Source organism: Falco cherrug, chromosome 8 (assembly GCF_023634085.1).
Source record: "Falco cherrug isolate bFalChe1 chromosome 8, bFalChe1.pri, whole genome shotgun sequence".
Taxonomy (NCBI): domain Eukaryota; kingdom Metazoa; phylum Chordata; class Aves; order Falconiformes; family Falconidae; genus Falco; species Falco cherrug.
In genome coordinates, this window is record NC_073704.1 from 61,470,685 (window position 1) to 61,486,145 (window position 15,461).

General features: G+C 50.4%; 1 protein-coding gene across 3 annotated transcripts; it reads right to left on the reverse strand.

Moving 5' to 3' along the window:
* Positions 1-345: 345 nt before the first annotated feature.
* SLC25A48 (solute carrier family 25 member 48) lies at positions 346-14,871 on the reverse strand. 3 transcript variants are annotated; one of them, XM_055719135.1, is made up of 8 exons: positions 14,468-14,871; positions 12,547-12,590; positions 8,457-8,528; positions 7,650-7,902; positions 6,212-6,460; positions 4,837-4,970; positions 1,631-1,760; positions 962-1,058 (listed from the first exon to the last, which is right to left on the reverse strand). In XM_055719135.1, exons 1-7 carry the CDS (start codon positions 14,511-14,513, stop codon positions 1,638-1,640), a joined length of 921 nt encoding a protein of 306 aa, XP_055575110.1. In that variant the 5' UTR covers positions 14,514-14,871; the 3' UTR covers positions 962-1,058; positions 1,631-1,637. The 3 variants fall into 3 exon arrangements, with proteins under 3 accessions (XP_055575108.1, XP_027663137.1, XP_055575110.1); XM_055719133.1 differs by lacking the exon at positions 1,631-1,760 and having other exon boundaries at positions 346-1,058; XM_027807336.2 differs by lacking the exons at positions 1,631-1,760; positions 14,468-14,871 and adding an exon at positions 13,768-14,099 and having other exon boundaries at positions 346-1,058.
* Positions 14,872-15,461: the final 590 nt, after the last annotated feature.

The following is a 15,461-nucleotide window of genomic DNA, read 5'->3' on the forward strand; positions in this document are numbered from 1 at the left end:
AGAAATAACCATGATGCAAAAGATCTTGGAATAATTGAAAGGCTGAGGTAGACCAAAGAGAGACCTGGGTCTGCCCCAGTTGTCTCAGTGGGATTGCAGCAAAGAGCTGGAGGTCTGAAGCTGGCCTGTGTATTTTAGAGAATAGTTTGGGATAAACTCTGCATCCCTTAAAAAGACTCCCTTTGGTGATGGTGTCTCAAGGCTGCAAAGTGATGCCAGCAGGATTTGGTAGTTGGCAAGCTGGACTGTCATGTCAGGGAGATCAGAAGGTCTAACAAAATACCTCTAACAGGTCCCTGGAGGGCCACACAAGGCGAGTTCGGTAAATTAACAGGCAGCCATCTATGTGAAATGTGGACTGGGTTTATTGTTTTCTGAAGAAAAAGAGCAGCTTAGTCTCTAAATTTAACATCCCTCTGTTCCCCAATGTAATTTATACCTTGGATGACAAATTGAAGATGAAGCCCTTTGCAATTTTTCATGACAGAGTGTTAAATTGTGGCAAACTGGAGGGTTCTGTGATGTAAAACACAAGTATCCATTCATACAGGTGGAGTCATGCATTTCTTTGATCCTGAAAGCAAGCTAGGATTTGGTGGGACTCCAGATCCTGCAACGCAAAAAGCACCTGTGCACCCACATCCTTCCTTGCTTACAAAAAGATGAGCATTATACACAGTGTTGTACAAAAGCTGCTCCCTCGGCCAATGTCAGGTGGGCTGGATTTGGGGATGTCACTTGTGTGGGTAAGGGAAATGAGTTGTTCTCTTGGCTCAATGGGAAGAAGGTCGTCAGTGAAAAAGCCCAACACCTCCATGGGGACTACTAAAGTGCTCTTACACAACAGAGTGACAGATATGATAAGAAAATGGTCTTTGGATTTGATTGAGCTGGTGCGGTTGTCAGAGTCCTCCAGGGACTAAGTCCGTGGCAGAAGAGAAAGCAGATGCTGTAGGTGCAGGACGGGCGGCATCGGTCAGTGCAGCTGAGCCCTCGCCCACACCACACTGCTCATCTGGCTCAGGGAAGTAGGAGACTTTCAGGTCTTCTTGGTAACACTTGAAATAAGAAAGAAGGAGGTTTATGAAGTACTACAGAAAACAGCAGACTGCCAAGAATAATCTTGAGTATTTAACTGCTAAAAAAGTTCCTTTAATGAAATATTTTTAATGCTGCTCCTTTATGCACCCCTAGGTTTACGAGGGAAAGAGTAAAACTGTGAGCTGATAGTCAAGGCACTTGGAAAGGGCTTAATTTCAGGTCTTTGTGGATGGATCAGGGGAGGAAAGGATACCGTGCAGGGATTTTAGTGAGATATTTCAAAGCTTATAAAATGTTAGAGAGTATTCTTTCAGATTTTCTTTTCTGATTCATACTAATCAAAACAATCACAACAACCAGAACAGATTGCAGTGAAATTCCAGGAGATCTGGAATGAAACGAAAATCCATCGGCACATCTATTGTCTGCTCCAAATCCCACAGACCCAAATGTGAAGTGTTCAACTATTCAGAGGTAGATACCCATGTAAGTTACCTGACTTTCAGAGGATCTATACAATTGCAACTCCATTTGATTCAAAGATTAATTCTCTAATTTTAAAAAAGCTAGAGGGTCTTTATGCGCTGACCTGGAAGTTAAGGATTGGTCTCAGTTTGGTCTCTTTTCATTGCTTTGAGGGAAAGTTCATAGCCAAGAAACATGGCTGAACTCACTGGGAATCCTCGCACTGCATTGATCGTGATGCCCCTAAAAAAGACCTGTTGGGGATGGAGAAAGGTTAGAGCATAGGAATATACGGGCTATTTTAAGAAGAAGAAGAAAACATTGAATGAAGTCATAGTGGGATTCTGAAGAACCAAATTTTGGTTTGCTCAGACGATAGCTCTCACTGCCGGTCTTTGCTGAAGTCTGCACTGGAGAATGGAAATGTGATGGCAAAAGTCACTGGTTTGGTGTCATTGTGCTCCATGCTCCTTATGGACCCTATCCGTATCTGCCAGCAAGGGCTACAAGAGGTACAGGGGAAAAAAATAGCCTCATGCCACTGGTGTAGAGCAGAAAGCAAAAGACCTACAATGTCTTCCAATGTTGTCCTACCCAGCTACGGTCCCTCCTTCCCTTTGCATACATAAGCATGTGGGGATCACGCAAACCCCAGGGTACAACAAGAAGACTGTTGCTTTCACGCAGCAAATGCTCTGCCTCCCAGGGCTGGGTCCATGGGCACAGAAGACATTTGGGATGCAGAGAGGGAGTGGTGTCCTGCGGGCCAGCCCAGCCGATGTGGGCACTGTGCCACATGGACTGTTTTGCAGGCTTCAGCTTTGAGGATAGAAAGAATTTCTCTATCAAAAGGAAACTAGACTTACTCCGTACCTTGCTGAGAACTAGCTCTCACCACCTGCTTTGGGAAAAATAGTCAATAGCAGCTCGTATTTTCACATTGGGTTCCTAAGGTCAAGCTTTGGGGCTCATACATATCCCAGCATTTTCTTTCATTAAGATAATGAATATCTGCAGTCGGGCTTCCTCATTCTGCTCAATATATATTTTTCAAAAATATGCTGGCACTTACAAGAGCAAAAGACCCTGCTGCTTTTAAGTGCTTGAACAGTAAAGTGGTTTCTGGAAAGCGGAGAGGGGCCCTTGTCGCTCCTGGCGTTGGCTTGTCTCATGTTGACCCCCCTCCTCACTCCAAACACTGTTGCCTGGTACGTGCAAGGGGGTGAGCAGAAACCCCTCACTCTGAGCTGAGCCTATTTATAAAGTGATGGTTGCGGGGACTATCTCTGGTGGCCTGTTTCTCACAAAACACTCCGTTAACCACCCAGGCTAATCACCATGGTCACTCGTCTAAACACCAGAAGTTCAGAATAGACATGAAAACATCAGCAAAGCAAGCCCCCTTCTAGGCTTCACAAAGGCAAAGCTCCCACAGCTGCTGTGAGAAAGAATGGAAAAATCTCAGCTCCAGGACCAGAAGCCCATCTAGATTTAGTTGTCTAACCAGCATTTCCCCTGAAATATTGAGCTCTGCTAAACACCACCAGATCTTGTATCCAATAGATCCAGTGCAGGATGCTAACTTACATGAGACAGAATCGAAATATGTTCGCATAGTTTGGGATGGAGTTTGCATCCAAGTTTGCAACATGAAATTGCAAAATTGGGATATTTAGGATATTACTTGATTTATTGGGGTGTTTATTTTGTAAGGGAAGATAGAATTTTCTGGGAGGAAATTCAGATTTTGCAGTATCCATAAAGTAACAAGAGAGTGCCAAATTAAATAATGAAGTTTTATGAAGAAAAGCCCAGAGGTGTAAGTTTTTCTCATCAGAATGAACGCACCTGACCATGGAGAAAGAAGAGGGCTATATTTACATTTTTTTAATGTACATCAAGCAGTTACTTCCAGCACTGCAAATGCTGTTCCTTTGTCCCAGAATAAAAACATCCAGACCTGGTTCTGCCATTTATCAGTTGTGTGTCTCCCAACATCCAAAAAGATTTTCCTTACGAGAGAAGGGTCCAGTCTTATCATCAACTATTACTCAGTCAAATTGCCAGCTTTGGTCCGGGTGCCAGGCATAATAGCGGAAATACTGCAAGCAGCTCAGACCTCAACCACAAAATATAAGTGCCTGAACTAGTTGTTAATATTCAAGCAGGACAAGGAGGGTAGGGCGTAAGGATGAGGATGGAGAGAGAAGGGAAAACACACAGGAATTCCCTTTTCAGCCACACTATGCCTCCAGTGAAACTGCACGCCAAAGCGAGCACACAGAGCAGGCAGCCTGCGGAGCCTCGTGCACCCTGACCCTCCGGGGACCCTCCGAGCACGGCCCTGCGCATCCCTCCTGCTGCCTCTGCCTCATAGAAATGTGACTTGCTTCACTCAATGGCAAAAACTGATCCAGGCTGCAGGTTCTGGGATGGCTGGCATAACACAGCAGCATGTTGGCAAATATTTAAATCACACCAACTTGTGATTTTGCAGGTTATTTTTCTTTTTGTAACTTGTTACTTTTCCCTCAAAATGTGAAAACACTTTGGAGCTAGAGCCTGCATGATGTTTGGATGGCAACTGAAATACAGATTTGGTTTAACATCAGAAGGCGTTGCTTCTCCTAACCGTGCACTGGCAATGCAATAAAGCTGCAAACCCTGGGTCTCTGCCATTCACATTTAACTGAGGCAAAGTTTGCAGGTAGAACAAACATCTTTTATGATCCTAATAGACAAAACCAGGAAAAGGAGATAAGGTCATTTTGGCACACAGCCCTCCTTCACATTTGAAAACAAGGTAGGTCTGATTTAAGAATATTTTCAATCAGCTGTACTTTGGTGCAAAATGAGGGTGGGCAGTGCAAAGCACAGCATCAGTTCTACCAAAGCATTGCCCAAGGCAACCAAACGGAGCCAGGGTGCCAGCACGGTTCCACTGCAATCATTCCCATTGACTTCAGTGCCAATGGGAAGCATTTGACCTCTGTGTTTTGTAGAAGCAATCACAAAGGCAAGATTTTCTACCTCTGATTCATGAGACAGATCATATTCACAATTAAATGCACTGACATGAAGCATTATTTTAATTACACCATCAGACCATGACCCCCAGTCATTCCTTTTCTCATTGCTGTAAGGCACATTACTACTCTATTATGTTTTAGAAAGAATTTGCACTGTAATTACCTACTGTCATTATTATAATTTAGCAGTAACTGGTTTTAGCTGTCTCTCAATGCTGCAGACAGGTTTGTAACAGCCATTGTATTTTCCAATTGAAAATTAAATGCCTAATACCCAGATTTTACTTCAAATATCACTTACTTTTAAGCCCTCGTTCTGGTAGCTCTGCAAGATACAGTCAAGGGTCCCTTTGTACTTGTTTAAATAAACTCCATCTGCCTGAAGTCGACTTTTCACAACATCCATTGGAGTAGCAGTCCCCCAGGAAATGACTCCTAGAAAAATGCAGAGGTATTTGAACTATTTCTTCTCTATATTTCTTCGGCCGAAGGTCAGTGAACTCAGAAATTCACCTCTCATCTACCACATCATATCCATGGGATTTTCCTTTCAGGGCATTCACCCTGCTCAGGCACAGGAAGGGTATTTCTGGGAGCAAAGTTCCCTGTTTCTGGAAGAAGCATTGAGATTTTGGGGGTGATGCTGGTAATCAAATGCGGGCAGCCCAGGAGGTGCTCCCCCAGATGCAAATACTTCTTCTGCCGTGCTTCTGGTGGACATGGACATGCCATGGGAGAAGCCCAAGCTGCAGGGAGCTGCTGCTTGGGGCAGTTTCAGAAAAAATGAAGGCCTCAGACAATACCGTTGAAAAGCAAAGTTTGAGCTGGGAATACAAGAGGCAGGTCCACCTCATGCAACCAGGATTAAGCTCCAAACCGCTGAGATGCATCGTTGTCCCTTTAAAGCAGCTGCCTATTTGCACTGATTAGCCTGCAGCTGGGTGGGATGTTTTGCCTCTCTGGGGAGGTCAGTGTGCAACCACAACACCTGGCCCAGCTGGACAGACCAGAGTTTGTTTGGACCTACCTGGGTGTTGGGGCATACTAAAGAAGCTGTCCAGGTGGGTCAGGGCTCTGTTTATTTGCAGAAGAAACAGAGAGGGCATTTTGTAATCATTACCTGAGCTAAGGACTAACTTGCATTTAGGGGTCTGCAATTTAGAAATGGCCAAGAAATGGGGAGCGGGTGCAGGGGAGACCCCGGACACGTAAGCGTGGCGGGGGACGCACATGCCAGCCTTGCTTTGTGTACACAGGAAAAAAAGAAGATCAGTAACAGTCAGCTCTGCTTCTGGTGTGTGCAGGTTGGGTGCACACCCTCCTGGTGGGCAGCCAACAGGTTGAAGTTCTCTTCTGGAGGCATCTTGGCTGCCATATATCCCTGGCAATGCGATATGCAGGCTGCCGTGAGACATCCAGGGAGATGAAGGTGCTGGCTGTTTTCCTTCTCGCTGACGTTGAGCCTGATGAAGGTCTGATAACACGATCCATAAAGTTTGTCAAATCATAAAGCGCAGGCGTGGTGCCAGGGGACCTGGCCCTGGGGGAGGAAGGTTGTTCAGCCCCATCTCCTCTCCTGGTGACCAGGAGGATGCGGTGGCCCCCAAGCCACCCCTGTAATCTGCCCTGGGAACCTTCCTTGGTTTGCCAGTGTTGTGGGGAAAAAAGGTGCTTACCTGCTACACCCCCTGCCAGCCAGACGGAGGAGGGATTAGGGGAAATGCATCCATCAGGGGTAATCCAGTCACAGAAAAATGTGTAAGGGATGAAATAGAGGCAGTACCCAGGAACATCCCTCAGAAGCATAGCTCCCATGCCTCGGTATATTCCTGCTATCCCCTCTTTCTGTAGGACTGTCCTAAAACAGTGAATTGGGCCTCGGTACACAGGAAATCCCGGAACTGTGGGCTTTGGGTTAACGTTTGCTGCAAAAAAAGATACAATCATTATAATATATTGCTACAGAACTCCTTGAAAGCCCATCACCATTGAACAGAAATTGCTGCCATTAGTTTTCTTTTGGAGGGGTCAACATGTAGCATGGGAAAAAAAAAAGATTTTCAGGAAGAAAACTTGCTCTGTTTTTAAAAGATGTTTAGATACAGATTTTCCTTAGATGCCTCCCAATAGGCATGTGCCCAGTGAGATTTCCAAATGGGTTTAAGGCTATGTGCCTGATTTTTCATGGATTTTAACCACGTCTGGTGCCAAGCTGCATCTTCGAAAACCTTGACATCTTCAGAGCCTGGCCTTTCCCGTGTAGACCAAGTTTGTTTTGGAAAGGGCCTTAGGCTGCTAAGCTGCATGAAGGCCTTTAAAAATAGACATCATATTATTTTATCAAAGCAATAAAAAAAATAAATCACGATTTAACAGTTAAACACCACAAGTGTAATCATGAGAAAGGTGCTGAACTGCTGAATCCAAGCTGCTCAGCTCTGAAGCTGTGCCGTGCCTCCCTTCGGCTGTGCATGTGCTCCGGTGGGGTTTGCTGCCCGCCGGCCGCCGGCAGTGCCAGCAGTGCAGTTCAGCCGCCCTCTCCAGCAGAAGCAGCTCCTGCCTGCAGCTTCTGGAGAGGTTATGGCTGCCCACTGCCATCCTGCCAGTGCCTCCTCCTGACCCAACGTGCCTGCGTCTGGGTTACCCTGCCCCAAACAGCCAGCGGGTTTTAAACATACATGTGAAATTTTTGCTTTTGAACAGAGCAGGTTTATGGGCAAATATATGTGGGACTGAGTGTGCAGCAGATGGGGAGCTGGCATTACAGCTGGAGCTGCTGGTGGGATCTCCGTGGGACTCCCCAGGGACTCGGCTGTTCCTGCCCCATGGCCGCATGGGGAGGTGGCACCCGTGGCTCCTGATCCTGAGCAGACCTGCCCCTGTGTTTGTTACAGATCCCAATGCACCGCAGAGATCTGATCAATGTCATTGATAAAAAGCCTCCCCTTGAGCTGAGCAGGATGGGGTCCATCCTGAGGCAGAAGGAAGCATTTTCAGCTGAATTGTGGTGGCACACGGCAGCAGAGAGACGAACCTTGAAGCAAAGCCATCCTAAAGCTCTCAGTAAACACTGAGGACTGGCAGAGAAAGGAAAAAGAAACTCTTGCCTCCTACCTTTGCTGTATGGCTGCGTTTGCATCTGTAGCCTTATCTTTACCAGGTCCACAGGAGTGCCGATGCCCACAGAGACGAACCCTGCCACCACGCTGGCAACGGCCACATCGGTGAGTGCCGGTGCGTGGGCCGGGTCCCCGTGGCGGAGCTGGCTGAGGAGCCGTTGCGTGTTGCTGAAGACACCGAACACCACGGAGCTGTAGACGGCGATGCTGGCCAGTGGGAAGGACATGCCTCTGAAGAAGCCAGCCACCTGCCCAGGAAAAGGGACCAGAGCTAAGAGAGTGAAGGGGACTGAGCAGCGTCAACCTCAGCTTGTCTATTGGGCCAGAAATGCAAATCCAAGTAGCAGATGTTTTCTGGAACCAGCCATTTGCACATGCTGAGCAAACGAAAATTAATTCATATTGCTAAGACCTGTAAAGATTTTGCAGAACACAGGGTATGCTGAAAGCACAGGAACCCACGTAAAAGTCCTCTTATGGACAGCTTCTGTCCTGGCATCACTGAAGTCAGTAAAATACCTCCAGCAGAGCTTTGCCAGCAGATACAGGCAGAAGAGCCACTGTGGAGACGTTTATCATTCCAGGCCAGGGATCAGTCTTTTCCCTATAGGAGTAACCATGAGTTACCTTAGAGTTAAGCAAGAGAAGGCTGTACGGATTTGCAGGCTCAATTGCACCATCTTAATTGGTCATTACATAGCTGATGGTGTCAACAGTGATTTTGTATAATTGCTTTATGTATTCATCTGTTTATCTATTTACATTTTCTACCAGCACGTTTTAAGTAAGACAAAGTACTTACAGACTCATTTCTGTACACAGTGAGAACACAGTTGAGTGTATTTCCATATCCGTGTCCAGCTTGCAAACGAGTCTGCAAAAGATATTCATAAAATGTGATTAAAATCCCATGCTTCCAGCCCAATGAAAGCTCATGCTATGTAAACAATGTGTACTTTGCTTTAAGAGCAAATCCTTCCTCGGTTGTAAAGAAAACAGAGCAATAAAATAAGATACATGTGCATCCACCCGCCTTGAGCTTTGCCAGAAGCAGGGCTAAACGAGACCTCAGAGGGGTCCGTGAAGCTTTCTGCAACATCTGGAATCAATGACTGTCAAATTGCTCTGGAGTCCAGAGCAGCCACCCTGGCCCGGCAGAGCGTCACAGCAGACTGCTGGTGTGTGGTGCTGTCATTGGCAAGATCCTGATTTAGGTAGAAATTGGAGAGTGACGTGGTCTCCTTCACATCGTGGGGGCTCTCAGCGGAGGTTGGGATGTGTTATGAAGGATGGAGAGGAGACTTCCCCTGGGAGGCTCCCAGAGCCCTTCTGATCCAAGGTGGATTTTAAGATATAGAAATACTAAATGGAGCCAATGTAACTCAGCTTCATCTCAGAAATTCTCCATGTTTCACCCGAAAATACATTTTTACATCATTTCCAACACAGACATTTTGGTTCTGGACAGCAATGATTACGTGCCTTCCACAAAATGCCTATAAGAGCTGTAAGAAATGGCACGTAAGTCACGACAAAGCCTGTGTGCCACAACATACTCTCCCCCTCTCACATTTATATACCTACACAGATATATATATACCCATATATATTTAGATTATCTTCCATTCAAGCTGCTCACAAGTTTGCACTAAAACCATCCTAACAAGGGATGCATTTTTGGGCTTAGAGGTGTGTGAGGAAATGGGAATGCTGTTGGCTTCGCAGGACCTGAGGCTTCAGCAACTACTTTAGGCTGAGGGCAGAGCCCATTTTTTATAGGAAAACACGCACACATGCTCTATCAGGGATGTTTTTCGGGAATGGGATCAGCATATCTGATCATATTCATCAGCAGGGCTGCTAGCAGGGAAGATGAAGCCTGGAGGGACAATGCCAACCTGCACTGGAGGGACAGTGCCCAGACCCCTCCCATGGCTCAACCCTGAGTGAAGCAGGAATTTTATTTGGGAATTTAAAGCCCGTAAGAGTGTGTGTCCTCCAGAGCTGGTGCCTAAGGAGAGCTTTTAGACAGCAAATAGCAGGTTGAATGGCACAATCATTTGGCCCAGAGCCCTGCAAAGAGGCTGGCCGGTGGGGCACCGTGGTGGGACCCCCCTGGGGAGCAGGAGGGACCGAAGCCCAGGCTCACCCCAGGGCTCTCGGTGCAAGACACCTGCACACGCTGAGCACCACAAGAAGGCAGCAGCAAAAGCAGAATATTTATATATTTATATATATATAAACAAGCTGGTACGTGACGATGCCGGCTACGGCTCGCACAGCATGCATTGTGCAGGGCAGGCAGGCCCGGGCGGCGGGTGCTGAGCCGTGCGTGCCATGACTCACACCGGGGATAACGGAGCCAGAGGGACTGGTGGGGAGGCTGGTGGCACCCCGAGCAGCCCAGGGCAGGGTGACCGTGGTACACAGCCCTGCATTCCCTCCTGGCTTCCTCTGAATGCTTAACCCAGACATTTCCATTTTGCCTCCATGGGGTTGTTTTTTTTTCTTTTACACAGTAACCAGGTATTTAGAGGCTCAGGTTAATACATGTTTTGAGTAACTAAGGGCAACTAAGTGTCCTCACAAACCACTCCTCGCACACATGCCCCTTAGCTAAGCTGTTAACACCCGGCGCTGAAATCCCTGCTGGCATCTCTGTCAAAGTCAACTGATACCAGTACGGATATTCCTTGGGAAAATTCTCCTTTTTGTTACGTTTTGATTAGGTAGGGCTCTTGGGTGATACCAAGAAACTGAAGAAAGTTCTGGGGAAACAAATGCAATGTGGAGGATGAAAAGTGAGTAAATGTAAAGCTATTTAGAGTTTTGCAAGGCCCTGATAGAAACAGCCACTTGGGTTTGAGGGGAGCTGCAGTGCTGGGAAGGGGGGAGCTGAAGGAGGAAGCCTGTGTGATGGGAACCTGGGGTGGGGGTACGTTGTACCCACCCCACCTTATATTCAGCCCTGCCTCCTCCTCCTCCGGGTGGGGAAGGACCCCCATACCCTGGGGGCTGTGAATGTCGCTGAGCTGCCCCTTTACTGGCTTCGTGCTGTGTAAAAACTCTCCCCTTCCCCTAAATTTGGAAAGGGAACAAGTCTGCCTGCTTGGTATTCCCAGGCAACGTCCAAAGCCAAGGACAACAGAGGGGTCACCCTGACAGTTGTTTTTATAAGCACTGAGGGATGGGCTCTGTCTTTCTTGGCATCCAGACACTGGATGCTTCCCAGCAGGATCCTCTCTCAGTTGTTGCCAAACTCCCCCAAACTGGCACCGGTGCCCTGACCGCCAGCCCGAGATGGGCACTGCCTTGGCAAGCTGGGCAGAGCCTGCCTGCACTGCCCGTGCCCTGCCCATCGCCGGGGTGCTGCAGGCAGCCTGGCCTCAAGGGAGGTGATGCTCCCCTCTGCTCTGCCCTGGGGAGGCTGCTGGAGTGCTGCATCCACTGCTGGGCTCCCCAGTTTAGGAGAGACAGGGGGCTGCTGGAGAGGGGCCAGCGCAGGGCTACGGAGATGATGGGGGGACTGGAGCATCTCCCTGGTGAGGAAGGGCTGGGAGAGCTGGGAGTTCAGCCTGGAGAGGAGAAGGCTGAGAGGGGACCTTAGCAATGGCTACAAATATCTACAGGGCGAGTGCCAGGAGGAGGGGGCTGGGCTCTTTCCAGTGGCGCCCAGCGACAGGACAAGGGGCAACGGGCACAAACCGCACCACGAGAAGTTCCAGCTCCACGTGAGGAAGAACTTCCCTGCCCTGTGGGTGACGGAGCCCTGGCACAGGCTGCCCAGCGAGGCGGGGGGGTCTCCTTCTCTGGAGACATTCAAACCCGCCTGGACGTGGTGGGTCCTGCTCTAGGAGAGCTGCTGCAGCGGGGGGGGATGGGGTGAGCTCCGGAGGTCCCTTCCCATCCTGACCATTCCTCCCGTGTGGGATCTGCACCCCTCCTCACACAGCAGTGCTTCTGCAGCTGGTATCACCTTAGCAGCTCAGGAAAGATAGGGCTGGCAGGTCCCTCCTGATCCCAGGAGAGCCAGGTGTGTGCAAGGGGGTGGCTGTGATGGCTGGGGAAGGGACGTGGTGTGGACTGCGCTTGACCCTGCCTCCTCCCCATCACCCTCCAAGGGTCTCTCCGGTGCAAACAGGACCGCTGGCTCTTGAGTTTGCCTCATGTGACAGCCCTACCTGATGCCAGCAACCAGGCTCAAAGCAGATCAGAGCACACGGGCAGAGCAGCTGGAACAGTGAAAGCTGGGCAGAGACGCCCACCCCAATGTACAAAAAGTGAAAGGTACAGGGTCTTCCTCTATCTCTGCATGAATAGCGACAGTCAACTTGGTTGGGTCAGGCTGTATTGGTGTGTGATGGGCTTGTCTGCGTCATGCTAGCAAATATCTTCTTACATCTCTAAATCCTTTCCTCTGAGGAATTGTCTTGCAGGAACAGTAAATACTGCATCTCATAGCCCTGGGATAACAACTTCAGCCCTCCACCTTTGCAGCGCTGCCAACACTAGGAAAACAAGCAAAAATGCACCGGCAGCAAAACAAATATAGTTCCCCCATTGCCCTTTGAAAACTTGTCAGTGGCAAAGTTCAATAAAACATTGGCAGAACTGTTCAGCAAACCACACATTAAGTAAGGCCAGGTTTAATTTTCAGCATTAATCGTCACCAGAGGAACTTGCACGTTACCAGCCAGTTCTTTTAGTTTCGCATTCAAAATCAGCATTGGAGAGGAAGCAAGTCTATGAAAACATTTCTGCCCTGGCTAAATTCCCCCTTGGGGTGACGGGGGAGGTGAAGGTCTTTTGAAGCGTCATCTCTAAAGAGAGGCCACCTCCCCATCAGTGGGGTTTTGGGTGGTGACATCAGAGCACAGTTCAAAGTGGTTTACCTTGATTGTGTCCAAGGGGTGGCCCACGACCACGCTGGCAGCTCCTGGGGATGACAGCAAAGTATTACACAAAACATTGAGGAAGCTTTTGTGATGGAGCGATGGGTTTTTAGGGGAGGAGGAGAGATTTCCACAGGAACAGTGGTACTGGGCCAAGCCAGAGCAATGCTCCCCGCAGCGCCCTTTCTCTAACAACAGGTAAAAGCTGGGCAGAAACATTTGCACATTTTTCCTTGAACACCCTCCTGGACTCCATCAACTTTACATCTCAAAGGCATCTGAGCAAGAAGGAAGGTGTTGTCTTTGTATGTCCTGTCCACAAACAACCCCTATTGCATGCTTATAAGCCCATACAACGTTTTAGCCTCAAAATGGTGAGATTCAGGTTAGCTACAAGGGAATGCTTTATCCTGGCTCAGATGGAGATGCCCTAGAGCTGACTGCTGATGGGACATGTGAACCCCCATCTTTTTGTGTTTTAAGAGCATTTTATATAGGTAGCTGTCAGGGATGATTCAGGTAAAGAGGATCCTGCTCTGTATTGATCTCTACATCCAGCCTCATTCCCCATGGCTCTCTGGGAGAAACTGGCCCGTGCCCCCTTACCATCCTGCCCACCTACCCACGCCGCTCACTGCCAGCAGGCCCTGTGGCCGGGCAGAGCACAGCTTGCTTTCCCCGTTCTCCAGGAGGAAGGAGCAACCCATGTGCTGTGGCCAAGATACAGTTTTGTGTGTTTGCTGCAAACACCACGGGCAGTTTTTAGGGTGTTTGTGGAGATGGTGGGTAATTTGTGCTGCTGCTCCATCTGCAAGTCTCCATGCAAACCAGTATCCCCAAGTGCTTTAGAAGTGACATAAAATTTCTCACTTGTAGTCAATTAGGACTGAAAAGAGCACCGTGTCCTTGGTCAACACATTATGACTTGACTCAAAAATGTATTATAAAATGTCCCCTCTCCTCCTGGACCTTAACCTGAGACCCCCTGTGGTCCAGCGCTATGCATGAAAACTGGCCACTGCCACTGACGCCACGATGGTGGCTGCCACCCGCTGGGCCACGCTGTCCCACCCGCGGGGTGTGCAGCAAGAGGGGCAGTGGGGCAGAGGAGTGCCTGCGTGCTGCACAGCCTCTGCAGGCTGCAGAGATCCAAAAAAACAGCTGCTCACTTTTGGCACAGGTTCTGGGGTTTTTGGGAGTCAGTTAACTGATTAACCTCACCTGGCTGGCCAGGACCCGTCAGTCACCTCACAGCCCCTTCCCCAGCCTGGTGCGAGGGGTAGCCTGGGGTCTGCGGTGGGTGCTGCGGTGGCCCCCCTGTCCTGCCGCTCCCGGGCACCCATCCAGCTGTAAGCCACATCACCGGCCCCCCTACGGATCCTCACGTTTCTTTTTCTTTCTGCTAGCTGTTGTGCCGGGGTGTGCAATCAGCATTCTCAGCAGACCGGATCGATACCCCTGCCTGGCCACTAGCCTGTAGCGGGACGGCGGGGTCACAGCCAGGCGGTGCCTCTCCCGGGGGGGTGCGTGGCCGGGGGACCGCGCGGTGGCTACGGCGAGCCCCTCCTGCTCGCCTCCGAGCCCGGCGGTGATTCCTGCCGGGAGAGTGAGGGAGGGAGAGCGAGGGAGGGAGAGCCGGAGGGGGCTGTGGCCGGGGGGGTGGGAGGTGGGGGGAGCTCTGGCAGCCGCCCCCACTTCCCTGGGCGCGCAGCAGCATCAAGCGTACCGATACTTAAAGTTTAAGTATCCCGCCCGTGGAAACCGGAGTAAACGGCACTTCTGAGCCAAACCGCAGCAAAGCGCGCACCCGCTGACACGAACACGCCGGGGGGCACAGACCGTAGGTGACACGCGGGATTTAATTCCCACGCACGTTCCTGTGCCCCCCACCCCCCCACCCCGAGCCCACAGCATCACTTACCGCCCACCCAGCCCGCCGCGAAGTCCTGCAGCTGGAGGCTGCCCATGCTGCGCTGCCGAGCCCGTCCCGCCCGGCTGGGGGTCCCCACTGGGCAGCGATCCCCTCCGTGTTGGGGGTCCCCACCGGGCAGGGATCCCCTCCGGGCTGAGGGTCCTCACTGAGCGGGGGTCCCCGCTGGGCTGGGGAATCCCTCCGGGCAGGGGAACCCCTCCGGGCAGGGGGTCTCTCTGCGAAGCGGTCCCCTCCGGGCAGGGGGTCCCCACCGAGCAGGGGGATCCCTCCGGGCGGAGGGTCCCGCCAAGAAGCGGTCCCCTCCGGGCAGGGGTCCCCACCGAGCGGGGCTCCCCTCTGGGCAGGGGTCCTGCACGAAGCGGCGCCCTCCGGCCGCGCAGCCCCGCCGCCCGCGCCCGTGTCTCCCGGCCCGAGTGACATCACGCACCGGGGCTTAAAGGCGCCGCGGCGGGGAGACACCGCCCGGGCTGCGGCGGGGGCGGGGGGGACAGCGGGGACCGAGGGGCACGGCTGGCTGCCAGGTAGCGGGGGTCGGACCGGGCTCCCCTTTACGCCGGGGCTGGAGGAGCGGGGCAGGCAATTTTCTTATCCCTCTCTTACCTGCTGCTCCCGCACTCCTGTCTTTCCCGGAATCAAGAGCCCTGCTCTGTTTCCTTCCCCTTTCACGCAAGATATTCCTTTTCACCCTTCTCGTCTGTTTTTTTGTTGTTTTTTTTTTTTTAAAGTCTTTGAACTGGGCAGCCAGAATCTCAAATGATAGGAACAAACCAGGCACCCAGCAGTGTAAAGATATTTTCTGTTTTCATCTCAAACCCTCTTCTGGCAATTCCTAACATATTTTTCTGATTGACACTCAAGACTGGGCTCTCTTTCTCAAATGGTAAATACCTGATTCTGAGCCTAGCCTGGCTGTTATGCCACCTGTGTGGCACTTCCAAATAGTAAATCTAATGCCTTAGCCTGAATGGCCCCAGCCACCAAA

What these genes read in the sequence shown, in the direction of transcription:
- SLC25A48 (XM_055719133.1), bottom strand. Translation starts at nt 14,513, where the DNA reads ATGGGCAGCCTCCAGCTGCAGGACTTCGCGGCGGGCTGGGTGGGCG. An exon ending in CTGTGTACAGAAATGAGTCT is followed by an intron (nt 7,903 to 8,456) that starts GTAAGTACTTTG and finishes TTTCCTGGGCAG; the next exon opens with GTGGCTGGCTTCTTCAGAGG. An exon ending in AACGCAGCCATACAGCAAAG is followed by an intron (nt 6,461 to 7,649) that starts GTAGGAGGCAAG and finishes CTTTTTTTGCAG; the next exon opens with CAAACGTTAACCCAAAGCCC.